The sequence below is a fragment of the Myxocyprinus asiaticus genome, chromosome 22 (assembly GCF_019703515.2).
Source record: "Myxocyprinus asiaticus isolate MX2 ecotype Aquarium Trade chromosome 22, UBuf_Myxa_2, whole genome shotgun sequence".
Taxonomy (NCBI): domain Eukaryota; kingdom Metazoa; phylum Chordata; class Actinopteri; order Cypriniformes; family Catostomidae; genus Myxocyprinus; species Myxocyprinus asiaticus.
In genome coordinates, this window is record NC_059365.1 from 42,497,409 (window position 1) to 42,512,832 (window position 15,424).

General features: G+C 42.3%; 1 protein-coding gene across 4 annotated transcripts in view; it reads left to right on the top strand.

Annotated features, from left to right (window-relative positions):
- The window catches only part of LOC127413316 (gamma-aminobutyric acid receptor subunit alpha-2-like), a 280,046-nt gene that overhangs the window by 126,443 nt on the left and 138,179 nt on the right, over window positions 1-15,424 (top strand). For all 4 annotated transcript variants that reach the window (XM_051650347.1, XM_051650346.1, XM_051650348.1 and 1 more), the window contains exons 6-7: window positions 5,110-5,192; window positions 5,725-5,868. In XM_051650347.1, the coding sequence (XP_051506307.1) occupies window positions 5,110-5,192; window positions 5,725-5,868 (227 nt within the window). The remainder of the gene's footprint in view (window positions 1-5,109; window positions 5,193-5,724; window positions 5,869-15,424) is intronic.

Genomic DNA, 15,424 nt, shown 5'->3' on the forward strand with positions numbered 1-15,424 from the left:
CCTGGTCATTTAGTACATTCAGGTAGTCAGCTGACTTCATTTTATTGCCACATAACGTTTCTGAGCCTAGACCTGACCAATTGAAGCAACCCCAGATCATAACACTGCCTCCAGATGCTTGAACAGTGGGCACTATGCATGATGGGTGCATTGCTTCATGCGCTTCCCTTCTTACGCTGACACACCTATCGCTTTGGAATAGGGTAAATCTGGACTCATCAGACCACATGACCTTTTTCCATTGCTCTACAGTCCAATCTTTATGCTCCCTAGCAAATTGAAGTCGTTTTTCCCGATTAACCTGACTAACAATTGGCTTTCTTGTGGCCACACAGCTGTTTTGTCCCAATCCTGTAAGTTCTCGTCGCATTGTGCGTGTTGAAATGCTCTTACTTTAATTATTAAACATAGTCATGAGTTCTACTGTCGATTTTCTACGATTTGACTTCACCAAGCATTTTAGTGATCTCCGATCACAATCAATCAAGATTTGTTTTCTGACCACATTTCTTCCGCAAAGCTGATGGTTCACCACTATCCTTTCAGGTTTTAATAATGCGTTGGACAGTTCTTAACCCAATTCCAGTGATTTCAGCAATCTCCTTAGTTGTTTTCTTTGCTTGATGCAGGCCAATAATTTACCCCTTCTGAAACACGGTAACATCTTTTCCACGACCATGGGATACGTCTTCCAACATGGCTGTTTAAGAAATGAGAAGCTACATACTGCATCAGTTAGGGTTAAAAGAATTGTTGCCAGCTGAAACATATTAATCACTACAATGATGATCCAATCATAGGCTCTTAAGTATTTGACATGTATTACTATTGTAAAATAAAATTCTAATACCCAAAATAACAACATCAACAATAATGTGAATGATAATAGTAATAATAACAAATATGCATATTATTATTAGTGGTAGTAGTAGAAGCACAATAATTACACTGCTTGGCTCCCCAAAAAAATCGCATACTCTAATATTTAGTTGGACCACCTTTAGCTTTGATAACTGAATGCATTCATCATGGCATTGTTTCGACAAACTTGTGCAACGTCACAACATTTATTTCCGTCCAGAGTTGCATATATTTTTGGCCGAGATCTTGTATTGATGACAGTTGTTTTCTTTGCTTGATGCAGGCCAATAATTTACCTCTTCTGAAACACAGTAACATGTTTTCCACGACCATGGGATACGTCTTCCAACATGGTTGTTTAAGAAATGAGAAGCTACACACTGCATCAGTTAGGGTTAAAAGAATTGTTGCCAGCTGAAACATATTAATCACTGCGATAATGATCCAATCATAGGCTCTTAAGTATTTGACATGTATTACTATTGTAAAATAAAATTCTAATACCCAAAATAACAACATCAACAATAATGTGAATGATAATAGTAATAATAACAAATATGCATATTATTATTAGTGGTAGTAGTAGAAGCACAATAATTACACTGCTTGGCTCCCCAAAAAAATCGCATACTCTAATATTTAGTTGGACCACCTTTAGCTTTGATAACTGAATGCATTCATCATGGCATTGTTTCGACAAACTTGTGCAACGTCACAACATTTATTTCCGTCCAGAGTTGCATATATTTTTGGCCGAGATCTTGTATTGATGACAGTTGTTTTCTTTGCTTGATGCAGGCCAATAATTGACCTCTTCTGAAACACAGTAACATGTTTTCCACGACCATGGGATACGTCTTCCAACATGGTTGTTTAAGAAATGAGAAGCTACACACTGCATCAGTTAGGGTTAAAAGAATTGTTGCCAGCTGAAACATATTAATCACTGCAATGAAGATCCAATCATAGGCTCTTAAGTATCTGCTTTATTTAAATCCAAATGGCGACTTTTTTTGGCCAGGAAGTATATATGAATATTATAAAAAGAAGAATTATTATTAATAGTAGTAGTATCATTATTAAGAATTAATGATATTAAAGTTGATTGGTTCCTTTAGTTTTCTGCCAAAATTAAATTCCAGAGGATTTGAAATAAATTACTATTGTATAATAAAATGTTAATATGAAATATTATAATAATAATAATAATAAAAAGAAGAATATAGCTGCAAGCAGCAATGATCGGGGCCAAGCCCTAAAGCCATTCATCAAGCACAATGCAAAGAGCTCCAGCACAACAGAGTCAAAACGTTTAAACCAGCTGAGTCGGGTATGGAATGGGGGTTCACCCAGTCCTTTGAACTGAAGCCCAGAGCTCTAACCACTGCGCCACACAATCAACAAGTCTGACTGACATCAAAGAGACCTTCTAGGTTGAGAGTATACAGCTAAAACAGAAAATATTGTTACAGCTTAGTTTTTTTTTTAATTGAAGCAGGAATTACGCAATAAAGTACAGTCGGCATTGTGGTAAGCACAATATGAAAACTCAGAGATCCAAAGAAGTAAAAAAATTTTAAACTGCGAACTCATTGACCTGTACTCCAATGCATTAACCACTGGTCCATTGAGTTCAAAAGTGCCAAAGAGACATTCCAAGCTAAGAGCAGAAGGTTTTGTAATGTATGTCATTATTTTTGTAATAATGACAAAAAAAAAAAAAAAAAAAAAAAAAAAAGAAAATCTTTCTACCATTTTCTGTAGACTTAGAATAAAGAAGCAATGACACATTAAAAGTTTTGTTTAAATTGACTAACAACTTCTTTGTAGTTTACATGCTGCCCAGAGCTGGGCTAGAACCGGGGACCTTTTCAATTTTCATTCAGGTAAGATAAAGTGTTTAAAATATACATTCCTTTTTCATAAAATTCAAAATGGTGGAGAGGTTATATGGCTGATGTTGGAAAATTTGTGGTATCGTTGAAATCCAAAGACACCAACCACATGATTTTAGGACATACGACTCAAAAGTTATGGGAAAAAATAGCCATTCAGCTGACTCCAAACTTTGCATGCACCCTCAGATCATGGTTCTGATGAAGCACAACAAGTTTTATTTTCGATAGGACAAAGCATTGCTGAGATACAGCCTCAAATCCATTTTCACCTCGATCTCTTTAATTTGGTGTTGGCATCATTTCTGACCGGTAACAAAAATTTAAATGATTTCTGGTCAGTTCTGCGTGGCTCAGTCTGGAGATTATTTTGAGCCATTGTTTATACAAATTGGACAAAGTTTGAAGGATGTGAAACTTTTAAAATGTAAACATCATAATCCAAGATAGTGACCTCTGGAATGGGCAGAGTTTTAATGTAACAGGTCCATTTGGATCATTAGGAGGAGAGTAATTAGATAAAAAATATAAATTTTGTTTCTATGCCAAACGGTTCAAAAGATACGCACAAATGAAAAGTGAATTTTTGAACTGGTGGTGGCGCTATGGAGTTTGTCCTAGGGGTCTCAAATTTGCGATGGGGGTTAGTCATTCCCACACATATCAGTGTGCCAAATTTCAGTATTTTCCTATGTTCAGTTCATAGGGCTGCCATAGACTTAATGCTTAGGTTAAGACTTAACCTACAAAAGCAACAGAGGCCTGTGCCCTTTTGGGGCTTGACCACTAAAGAAGAAGAATTAATGTTAATAATAATAGTGCTATTTTATATAACATTAGTATTAATATTTATTTATTTCATACTACTATGTAATTGGTAATATGGAGTGGTGGTGGTGTAGTGGAAGGTTGTTGGTTCAATCCCCACAGCCACCACCATTGTGTCCTTGAGCAAGGCACTTAACTCCAGGTTGCTCCAGGGGGATTGTCCCCGTAATCAGGACACTGTAAGTTGCTTTGGATAAAAGCATCTGCCAAATGTGTAAATGTAATTAAGCATTTGATACAATGTGCATTTGTTTTGTTGCATTGTACTTGTATGTAGGTACATTTAAAGTACCTGTATTTAATTACATCTGTAGTTACGCTGTTAACCTTACCCAAAACCCTACATGTAACTCTACACCAACACTTACCCTAAACCCTAACCCCTAACCCTACTCCTAAACCTTCCTGTATCTCAACCTCAGTAGCAGCAAATGTGAATCTTGTGAGAATTTTGCAGAAAAACGTGTAGTTACACAATAAATACATTGTATTGTATGTATTTTATTGTTAGTACACAGTATTCATTTTGTTCATTTAGCATTTACATTTACTGTACATGTATTCATTTAGCAGACACTTTTATGCAAAGTGACTTACAAATGAGGAATACGACAGAAACAATCTATCCGAAGGAGGCAGTAATACAAAAAGTGGTCGAAAACAAAGTTGCAAAAAGCAAGCACAAATATCGAGAGGAATGTGAGAGACAGTGCTAGAAGAATGGACTGAGAATTTTATTTTATTTTTAAGAAAGATTGTTATTGCATTAGTAGGATTGGGTCAAGTGCTCGTGAAAGAGATGCATCTTTAGATGTTTCTTGAACTGTGAGATGTCACAACGAGGCGTTGCTCACCTGCTGATTGTAAGCTTCTGGAGGGCACATACACTTGAAATTGCTAGTGTAAATAGGGGGGTGCGGAGCCAGTGGTTGTTCTGTAAGCGAGCATCAATGCCTTGGACTTGATACGAGCAACTATTAGCAACCAGTGCAGTTAGTTGAAAAGAGGCATGACGTGCGCTTTCTTGGGCTTCTTGAAGACCAGTCATGCCACTGCGTTCTGGATTATTGGAAAGGTTTGACTGTACATGCAGAAAGTCCTACCAGAAGAGAATTGCAGGAGTACAGTCTAGATATAACAAGAGCCTGGACAAGGACTTGCTGTTTTACACAACCTTTGGAACATGAGAACTACTGTTTTAATGTAATTTATGCCTTTGATTTGTAAGTGGCAGGAGTATGAGATGCTAAATGTTTATCAAATCGCAATTCAATCAGTTGCGATATTTGACGATATAACTGCAATAGGATTTTTCGACCGATTTGTGCATTCCTATTGTGAAGTCACACTTTTCAAAAGTAATTAATGTATGTCCAAACAAAGGTAAAATGAGCATTTTCTGTTTTCTGTACAGTGTGCCCGGATTTGGTTTCGGCCAAGAATTTTCCATTTTGGTGCATCACTAATACTAAAAATGTAAATGCTTTAAGATTTCTGTCTTTTTCTGTGTGTATGTAAATGTCAGGTTGACGGTCCATGCCGAGTGTCCAATGCATCTCGAGGATTTTCCCATGGACTTCCACTCCTGTCCTCTCAAATTCGGCAGCTGTGAGTAACAATAGGTGGATTCATTCATTCATTCATTCATTCATTCATTCATTCATTCACTCATCATGGAGTTCTCTTTTTACTGGTTCTTTTTAGTGTTGTTCAAGGCAAGCATCGCTATTACTATTGCCCATAATTAGGGTTATGGATTTGAAGAAACCCCTACCTGATTATTATTGTAAACTTCAGCACATAACTTGTCCTGCATGGACATGAATAATGCCTCAAATCATAGACGTCCATTGACGGAGGGACAAATTTATATCTAGAGACCAGAATATCAAAGAGACTTGCGGGTGGAGGTCTTTTGACTTGAGCCATTAAGCAACCTCCTAGAACACCATAGCAGTGCCAGCAAAGTGTTACAAACTGCTCCAAACACCTTAGCAACCACAGGCATCCACCCACAACACCATAGCATTGTGGTGGCGAGTTTCACACAGGCAAGCACCACTCATATTTTATTATGAGTTTGGTTTAAAATGTCAAACGTTCATCTGGAGGGTTTTAATTGTGTCCACACGTCCTACAGATGCCTACACAATAACGGAAGTGACGTACACCTGGACAAAGAATGCATCCAACTCTGTGGTGGTAGAGGAGGAGAGCTCTAGACTCAACCAATATGACCTACTGGGACAAACTGTGGGCAATGAAACCATCAGTTCCAGCACAGGTGAGTCAGAGATTCTAGTCTGTTTTCTTTAAACACCAAAGCTGGCTTTGAAAGTCCTAGGCACTGAACGAACATGTCAGGTATATGAGGCTGATTTTGAAGGATTGTCTGATGTCTTCGGGTGTCACGCCAGATTTGTCCATCTCTCTATCACCTAAATCGGTCTGTGCTTCAACACAATCTCTGGGCAAGACTCAACACCACTGCCTGACACATCCTCAAAATCTCTCTCTCACACACACATCTCTTGCTTGCGGTGACATTTTTTGCATGTCGGCATTTGGTATCTCAGTAAAGTGTACACATACTCAAGGTGGGGTGAGACACATGCCAGAGAACGTACACGATATTGTGAACATACAAGAGCTTGAGGGACTTTACAACAATGAAAGACAAAAGACACTTTCTGTCATTTCTACAACACACAAATTTATAATGTAGAATTATAAAATTGTATTAAATATTTCTATAAAAAGTAGTATATAGTATATACAGTATAGTATATAGGTTCTATAATAAATATATGTTTATTATTATTATTATTATTTATAATTTGTATTTCAAAATTAGAGTTTGCAAGAGATTAATTATAGAAATAACACCCATTCTGTGTATTGTCTGCATTTAAATGTAGCCTAATGTATAATAATGGTTGACTGATATGGCTTTTTTAATGACTGATGCCAATACAATACAACTATAAGGTGGGGTGGCAATGTCCAATATGGATTTCGAAATATGGCAAGTCATCAAAATGGCCTACTATGATGATTATTGTGAAATATGGAAAATAAGTGTCTTTAAACATGCCTGAGCATTCATTTATATTTATAAACTTTACATTCATATTAACATTAAAATAATAGTTAGGATTAACATTGAAATAATAAGGGTTAACAAATATTTTCAGATTTATAGTTATATATTCAGAGATACATTTATATAATCAGGTCAGGTATATAGGTCAGGTGGCCATGGGGGTAACTCCAGGCATGGAATGGTGTCAGATGGCCATGGAAGCAGCTCCAGGCATGGAGCGAGGTCTGGTGGCCATGGGGGTGGCTCCAGGCATGGAGCAGTGTCAGGTGGCAATGGAAGCGGCTGCAGGCCCGGAGCAGGGTCAGGTGGCCTGGGAGGAGGTTTCATCAGGGCAAGGAGTATGGAAAACAGGGCTAAAAGAGGCAGACACAATAGGCAGGGCAGGCAGGGTAATGGCCACCGGGGAGTGGTCAGGAACGTCCGCAGGGAACAGGAGAGGCTCGCCAATGACCTCAGGTAACTGGATGGACTCGTCAACAGCCACAGGGAACTGGACAGGCTTATCGAAAGTCTCAGGGAACTGGACAGACTCAGGGAACTGGACGGACTTGTCGACAGCCACAGAGAACGGACAGGCTCGTCAACATCCACAGGGTTGACAAGTGGCTCCAGTATGGGAGCGAGGACAGGCGGTTCCAGGACGGGACCAAAATCAGACCGAGAAATGACCTCTGCAGCCTTGAGTACTGGCAGCGACAGGGAAACGGCCTCCGTGGCTGTGGGCCTTGGCAGTGACAGGGGAACGAACTCCGTGGCCATGAGCACTGGCAGAGACTGGGGAACACTGAGCACTGGCAGAGACTGGGGAATGGCCTCCATGGCCACGGGCCTTGGCAGAGACTGGGGAATGGCCTCCGTGGCTGTGAGCACTGGCAGAGACTGGGGAACACTGAGCACTGACAGAGACTGGGGATCGGCCTCTGTGGCCGTGAGTACTGGCAACAACAGGGTAACGGCCTCCATGGCTGTGGGCCTTGGCAGAGACAGGGGAACGACCTCTGTGGCCACTGGCAGCGACGGGAATGGCCTCCGTAGCCGTGAGCACTGGCAGCGACAGGGAAATGGCCTCCATAGCTGTGGGCCTTGGCAGCGACAGGGGATCGACCTCCATGGCCATGAGCACTGGCAGAGACTGGGGAACACTGAGCACTGGCAGAGACTGGGGAATGGCCTCCATGGCCACGGGCCTTGGCAGAGACTGGGGAATGGCCTCCGTGGCTGTGAGCACTGGCAGAGACTGGGGAACACTGAGCACTGACAGAGACTGGGGATCGGCCTCTGTGGCCGTGAGTACTGGCAACAACAGGGAAATGGCCTCCATGGCTGTGGGCCTTGGCAGCGACAGGGGAACGACCTCCATGGCCATGAGCACTGGCAGAGACTGGGGAACACTGAGCACTGGCAGAGACTGGGGAATGGCCTCCATGGCCACGGGCCTTGGCAGAGACTGGGGAATGGCCTCCGTGGCTGTGAGCACTGGCAGAGACTGGGGAACACTGAGCACTGACAGAGACTGGGGATCGGCCTCTGTGGCCGTGAGTACTGGCAACAACAGGGTAATGGCCTCCATGGCTGTGGGCCTTGGCAGTGACAGGGGAACGACCTCCATGGCCATGAGCACTGGCAGAGACTGGGGAACACTGAGCACTGGCAGAGACTGGGGAATGGCATCTGTGGCCGTGAGCACTGGCAGAGACTGGGGAACGGCCTCCGCAGCCGTGTGTACTGGCAGCGGCAGGGGAACTGCTGTGGGAATAGCCACCGCCTCCTGACGGTCGGCAGATGGAAAGGCAGACGCCTCCTAACGGTCGGCAGCAGGAATGGACGCCACCTCCTGACGGTCAGTAGCGGGATCAGCTGCCACCTCCTGCCAATCAGCAGCGGGAAGGGCGGCCGTCTCCAGGGGGAGAGCAGCTGACCCGTTCTTCTTCCTCCATTTACGGGTCAGAGGAGGACTGGAGATTGGGCTTGTAGAGGGTGGGATGATGGTGAGGTCCATCTGGGGAAGCCCCTCTTGAGATGAGATCCATCTCACCATGATCGAAAAGGTGATCGACGAAATCCCAAAAGCCCAAGTGTCCCAGTTTCTCCATCAACCCCCGACTGAGAGGCTGATCAAGGCAGATGTTAAATTCCTCTTTAATGTCAGCCTCATCATAGTCCAGCTCGTCCTCCATAATCAAAAAGATGCAAGCAAGCTCTAGACTCAACCGATATGACCTACTGGGACAAACTGTGGGCAATAAAACCATCAGTTCCAGCACAGGTGAATCAGAGATTCCAGTCTGTTTTCTTTAAACACCAAAGCTGGCTTTGAAAGTCCTAGGCACTGAACGAACATGTCAGGTATATGAGGCTGATTTTGAAGGATTGTCTGATGTCTCCGGGTGTCACACCAGATTTGTCCATCTCTCTATCACCTAAATCGGTCTGTGCTTCAACACAATCTCTGGGCAAGACTCAACACCACTGCCTGACACATCCTCAAAAATCTCTCTCTCACACACACATCTCTTGCTTGCGGTGACATTTTTTGCATGTCGGCATTTGGTATCTCAGTAAAGTGTACACATACTCAAGGTGGGGTGAGACACATGCCAGAGAACGTACACGATATTGTGAACGTACAAGAGCTTGAGGGACTTTACAACAATGAAAGACAAAAGACACTTTCTGTCATTTCTACAACACACAAATTTATAATGTAGAATTATAAAATTGTATTAAATATTTCTATAATAAGTAGTATATAGTATATACAGTATAGTATAAAGGTTCTATAATAAATATGTTTATTATTATTATTATTATTATTATTATTATTATTATTATTATTTATAATTTGTATTTCAAAATTAGAGTTTGCAAGAGATTAATTATAGAAATAACACCCATTCTGTGTATTGTCTGCATTTAAATGTAGCCTAATGTATAATAATGGTTGACTGATATGGCTTTTTTAATGACTGATTCCAATACAATACAACTATAAGGTGGGGTGGCAATGGCCAATATGGATTTCGAAATATGGCAAGTCATCAAAATGGCCTTCTATGATGATTATTGTGAAATATGGAAAATAAGTGTCTTTAAACATGCCTGAGCATTCATTTATATTTATAAACTTTACATTCATATTAACATTAAAATAATAGTTAGGATTAACATTAAAATAATAAGGGTTTACATATATTTTCAGATTTATAGTTATATATTCAGAGATACATTTATATAATCAGGATTTATAACTATATATTCAGATTAAAATATATTTGGATTTATAACTACATAGTCGTATACTGTGTGTGTGTGTGTGTGTGTATATATATATATATATATATATATATATATGTGTGTGTGTGTGTGTATATATAGGTCAGGTGGCCATGGGGGTGGCTCCACGCATGGAGCGGTGTCAGGTGGCCATGGAAGCGGCTCCAGAACCGGAGCAGGGTGAGGTGGCCATGGGGGTGACTCCCGGCATGGAGCGGTGTCAGGTGACCATGGAAGTGGCTCCAGACATGGAGCAAGGTCTGGTGGCCATGGGGGTGGCTTCATGCACGGAGCGGTGTCAGGTGACCAATGAAGCGGCTTCAGGCATGGAGCAAGGTCAGGTGGCCATGGGGGTGACTCCAGGCATGGAGCGGTGTCAGGTCCACTGTCTTGGCAGTGACAGGGGAATGACCTCTGTGGCCATGGGCACTGCCAGTGACAGGCAAACGGTCTCCATGGCCGTGGGACTTGGCAGTGATGGGAATGACCTCCATGGTCGTAGACCTTGGCAGTGACAGGGGAACGATTTCCATGGCCATGGGCACTGACAGTGACTAGCAGTCGGCAGATGGAACGCCGCTGCCTCCAGATGGTTGGCAGTGGGAACAGCCGCCACCTCCTGCCAATCGGCAGCGGGAAGGGCGGCCGTCTCCAGGGGGAGAGCAGCTGACCCATTCTTCTTCCTCCATTTACGGGTCATAGGAGGACTGGGGATTGGGCTTGTAGTGGGTGGGATGATGGTGAGGTCCGTCTGGGGAAGCCCCTCTTGGGATGAGAGTTCCATCTCACCATGATCGAAAAGGTGATTGAAATCCCAAAAGCCCAAGTGCCCCAGTTTCTCCATCATCCCCCAAACTGAGAGGTTGATCAAGGCAGATGTTAAATACCTCTTTACGGTCAGCCTCATCATAGTCCAGCTCGTCCACCATAATCAAAAAGACGCAAGCAAAGTCTCTCACGTAAGTTCCCCTCTAACGGACGTTGCACAGGTGGATGAGCTGAACCATGCATTGACGGATGGTAAAACTAGTAGGGGGAGATGGAAAAAGGAAGATGCCCATCTTGTCTCTGCTGTGTCCAGAATTGGTCAGTTCGTACTGTCACGGATCACTGAAAGCGTGAAGTGAGGAGGACCCAAACGCAAGAGTAGTATCTTGTAGATGGGCTTTTATTAAAAGAAAACCTAAACAGAACACAAAACTGTCATGGTGGAGAGAAAAGGAAACAAGGGAGAAACAAAAGAAATACAAAACCTACAGACAAATAACAAACACGACCGAAAAGACTAGACTGGGGATAAACATGACATGACCGATATGGCTGAACAGAGACAACAAACTGACACAAGACAGAGCACATGGGGAGAATATATGGGAGAGAAATCAGGAGGGAAATCAAGGAGAACAGGTGCTGCAGATGATCGGCTAACAAGGTAATGAAGTAACCAGGGCAACATGGCTGAGATCACTGTGACACCTGCAAAACAAAAACAAAAAGAGAGAGTCATATGGCAGGGCATGATGTAAGACTGAGGGACACATGGCAATACGGAAACAAAACAAAGACACACTCTCACAGACACACAAATGACACAAGCGCATATTGCCAGAGACATAAGGCAACGTGCGCTCATGCCAAACTACAGACAAGACGGGACATTTGTGCAGGGGTTCGGCCATATATAAACAGGCAACCAAGATCGAAGTGGCTGATCCCAGCACAACATGACAATGGATCGGGACCTGGACGTGCAGCGCAAGGCGAGCGCCATGCGAAGCACGCCTAAGGTCGTGAGAGACAAACGCAAAACAATTGACACGAGTGCATGCTGCTATAATGACATAAGAGCAATGCACTCGTGCCAATAACCAACAAGACAAGAGAACCATGCACTCTCACAAAGACTAGACAAGACACACTAAATAAAAATGTCAGAGCTCAGCCACAGGAAAGAAAACAAAAACAAATATATGTAACAATATAATGCTTTTGTACATTTTCTAAACAAAGTCTTCCACAGTATAAAGATAGAAATGCACTAAAATAGAACAAATTCAAGTAACATTAAAAGTTTCCCAAAGTGGGAGATTGACTAATTGAAAGAACTAGTCTCCCCATAAGTTGCATATTCATTGCAATGGGCATTAAATCTCTTAAACTCTCATCCACCACAATATTCATCAGCCGACAGACTGTGGCTATTCACTTGTTACAGCAGTCTTCAAGCCACGTTCATGATTCGCGTCGAGGCGTCAGCGCCAGTGTCAAGCACTGCTTTGAACTCCACATAAAATGTGCTTGCAGACAAAAGCGTCTCATTCTGCACTTTGGTGATAGTTGCGTGCTTCTGTGGTAATTAAAATGCGCCTTACTTAGGCTGAAAAACACTTGATTTCTGTCACAAGTTCAATCTAGGCTTGTTTTGTAGAACAAAAAGCGATAAGAGTTTCTTTCCCCATCACTTTATCACTGACACTGAATCACTGCTGTGTGTTTTTGAGGTGTGTGTGTTTCGACACATCGAAAAAGGTTCCGCTCTTTCATCCAGTGTTTATGCTGGTTTATTCTGTATTAATGGTAAATGTGTAAATAAAATTATTATTAATCGTATGAGTTAGTGTTAATTTTGACAGCTCTAATATATTAATATATAATATAGGGTACTTTTTATTTACAACAACTGAGATGCATGTACACTGAAATAAAAAAAGAACAGCAATATTTACTCGAAATTCACTAAAAAACATTGTACAATGAATTATTCATTGACAGGACTGTTAGATTTTGGAACTAACACAAAGGAGAGCTAATGCTTCTGTTAATCTGCCTAGTAGTCATGGTTATAATTTGATAATTTCAAAATGGACAAATATTGGCTGCTTTATTTGTCTAGGTCATCATGTAGTCAAAATCCATTTTAGGAAAGTCACTCTACTGTGCCATCTTGTAACAGCTTCATTCTCCTTGAATGGGGAAAGATCGAAATCTTTGTTTCACTGTTGTTACTCAGAGACTAAACAACAATCCACAATTAATCAGCATTTCTAAGGCAAAATAAGGTATATGTCTGTTTAATTACAATGGGTTTTCTAAAAATTCCTATAGGACAAAAGTTGATAATCTCTGAGACAGTCTATGTAATACTTTACTATCTTAATCACATGAGTCTCAGTAATGCAAGAAGGTGTGTTAAAAGGATAGTTCACCCAAAAATAAAAAAAATTCTCTCATCATTTACTCACACTCATGCCATCCCAGATGTATATGCCTTTCTTTCTTCAATATCTCAGCTCTGTTGGTCCTTACAATGCATGTGAATGGTGGTCAGAACTTTGAAGATCCAAAAATCCCATAAAGGCAGCATCAAAGTAATCCATAAAACTCCAGAGGTTAAATCAATATCTTTAGAAGCAATTTGATAGGTGTGGGTAAGAAACAGATCAATATTTAAGTCTTTTATTTACCATAAATTATCCTCCCTGCCCAGTAGGTGGCAATATGCATGAAGAATGCAAATCACCAAAAACAGAAGAAGAATGTGAAAGTGAAGATTTATAGTAAAAAATGACTTAAATATTGATCCGTTTCTCACCCACTCCTTCATATCGCTTCTGAAGATATTGATTTAACCACTGGAATCGTATGGATTACTTTTATGCTGCCTTTATGTCCTTTTGGGGCTTCAAAATTTTGGTACCCATTCACTTGCATTGTATGGATTAACAGAGATGAAATATTCTTCTAAAGATCGTGGTTTGAGTTCAGCAGAAGAAAGAAAGTTATACATATCCAGGATAGCATGAAGGTGAGTAAATGATGAGAAAATTTATTTTTGAGAGAACTATCACTTTAAGTATGTTCAACAGGACAGCACACTTGCAATGTGCCAGCTTGGCCAAGCATTCACATCTGCATTTGCATACACAAAAAAAAAAAAAAAAAAAAAAAAAAAAAAAAAAAAGAATGTAAAAATGCTACAGCACAAAACGTCATGGTTACCTGTGTAACCTCCGTTCCCTGATTGAGGGAACGAGATGTTGTGTCGATGTAGTGACACTAGGGGTCACTCTTGGGAGCCCGAGACACCTCTGGTCTTTGATAAAATGCCAGTGAAAATTGGCGAGTGGTATTTGCATACCACTCCCCCGGACATATGGGTATAAAAGGAGCTGGTATGCAACCACTCATTCAGGTTTTATGCTGAGGAGCCGATATAAGGTCTGGCCATTTCAGCAGGTAGTTCAGCGTTGTGGCAGGAGGGACACAACATCTCGTTCCCTCCATCAGGGAACGGAGGTTACACAAGTAACCATGACGTTCCCTATCTGTCACTCACTCGACGTTGTGTCGATGCAGTGACACTAGGGGTCCCTATACGAAACGGCACAATTGGCTGAACTGTGTTACGTGAACTGGCGGTGTGTGGTGGGCAGACTACTGTGTGCCTCATAGCCAGCTCACCAGGTCGACACGTAACCTCCCCCAACATAGTTATGAGTGTCGAACGGCCCTTTGGGGACAAGTTGACTACCCAAAGGATAGAGACAGGCTAACCCAGTCGTGGCCTCTTTTCCCCTTCTTTTTTTCCACTCCCTAAAAAAGAAGGGGGATTATCCGACTGGGCCGCCAGGTTTAGTCGGGGGGTGTCCCTCCCAAGGGGAAGACACCGCAGAGACCACACCTTGCCCAAAGAGAGTGGGGGATATTTAAGTGGAAAAATATGTCACATGGTCTTTCCAACCATGTGGAGAGTCTTCAAGGTAGATCCTACCCAACGGGGGAGGAGTTACTACAAACATTGAGACTGGGGCAGAGGGGCTCTGCCCAAGGAAGACACAGTTTGCCAACAGGGAAACGAATTAGTGGAAGATATATATCGAATGGGGTTAGCCTTACAGGGAACCGCCACATGCGGAGCACCTACCCCAGAACAGGACTCTTAGCACGTGTACAGGGCCGGCAGCGAATCTCTCTGAAAACTTGACTGCCACAGGGCTTGGAGGAAGTCAACCAGGGAACAAAGTTTGTGAACACTACTGGGAATTAATGGTGCACGTCTTCAGCTCAAAATGAGGTGGAAGGCGCTATGTGCAAGCGATATACCTGGCTGGCTATCCCGGGCTTATCCGCTTGTATTGCGTGCCACTTCCTGGGATGAAACCAGTTCCACCCGGAGGTTGTAGAATCTTGCAAAGGTGTTGGGTGTTGCCCAGCCTGCTGCTCTGCAAATTTCTGTTAGAGAGGCACCCCTGGCCAGGGCCCAGGAGGCCACTACACCCCTTGTAGAATGGGCTTGTAGCCCTACCGGGGGCAGCATGTCCTGGGCGTGATATGCCATAGTTATGGCGTCAATGAGCCAGTGGGCGATCCTCTGCTTGGAGACAGCGCTTCCTTTCCGCTGTGCACCAGACAAAGAGCTGCTCAGAGATCCTAAAGCTCTGCATGCAATCCAAATAGATGCATA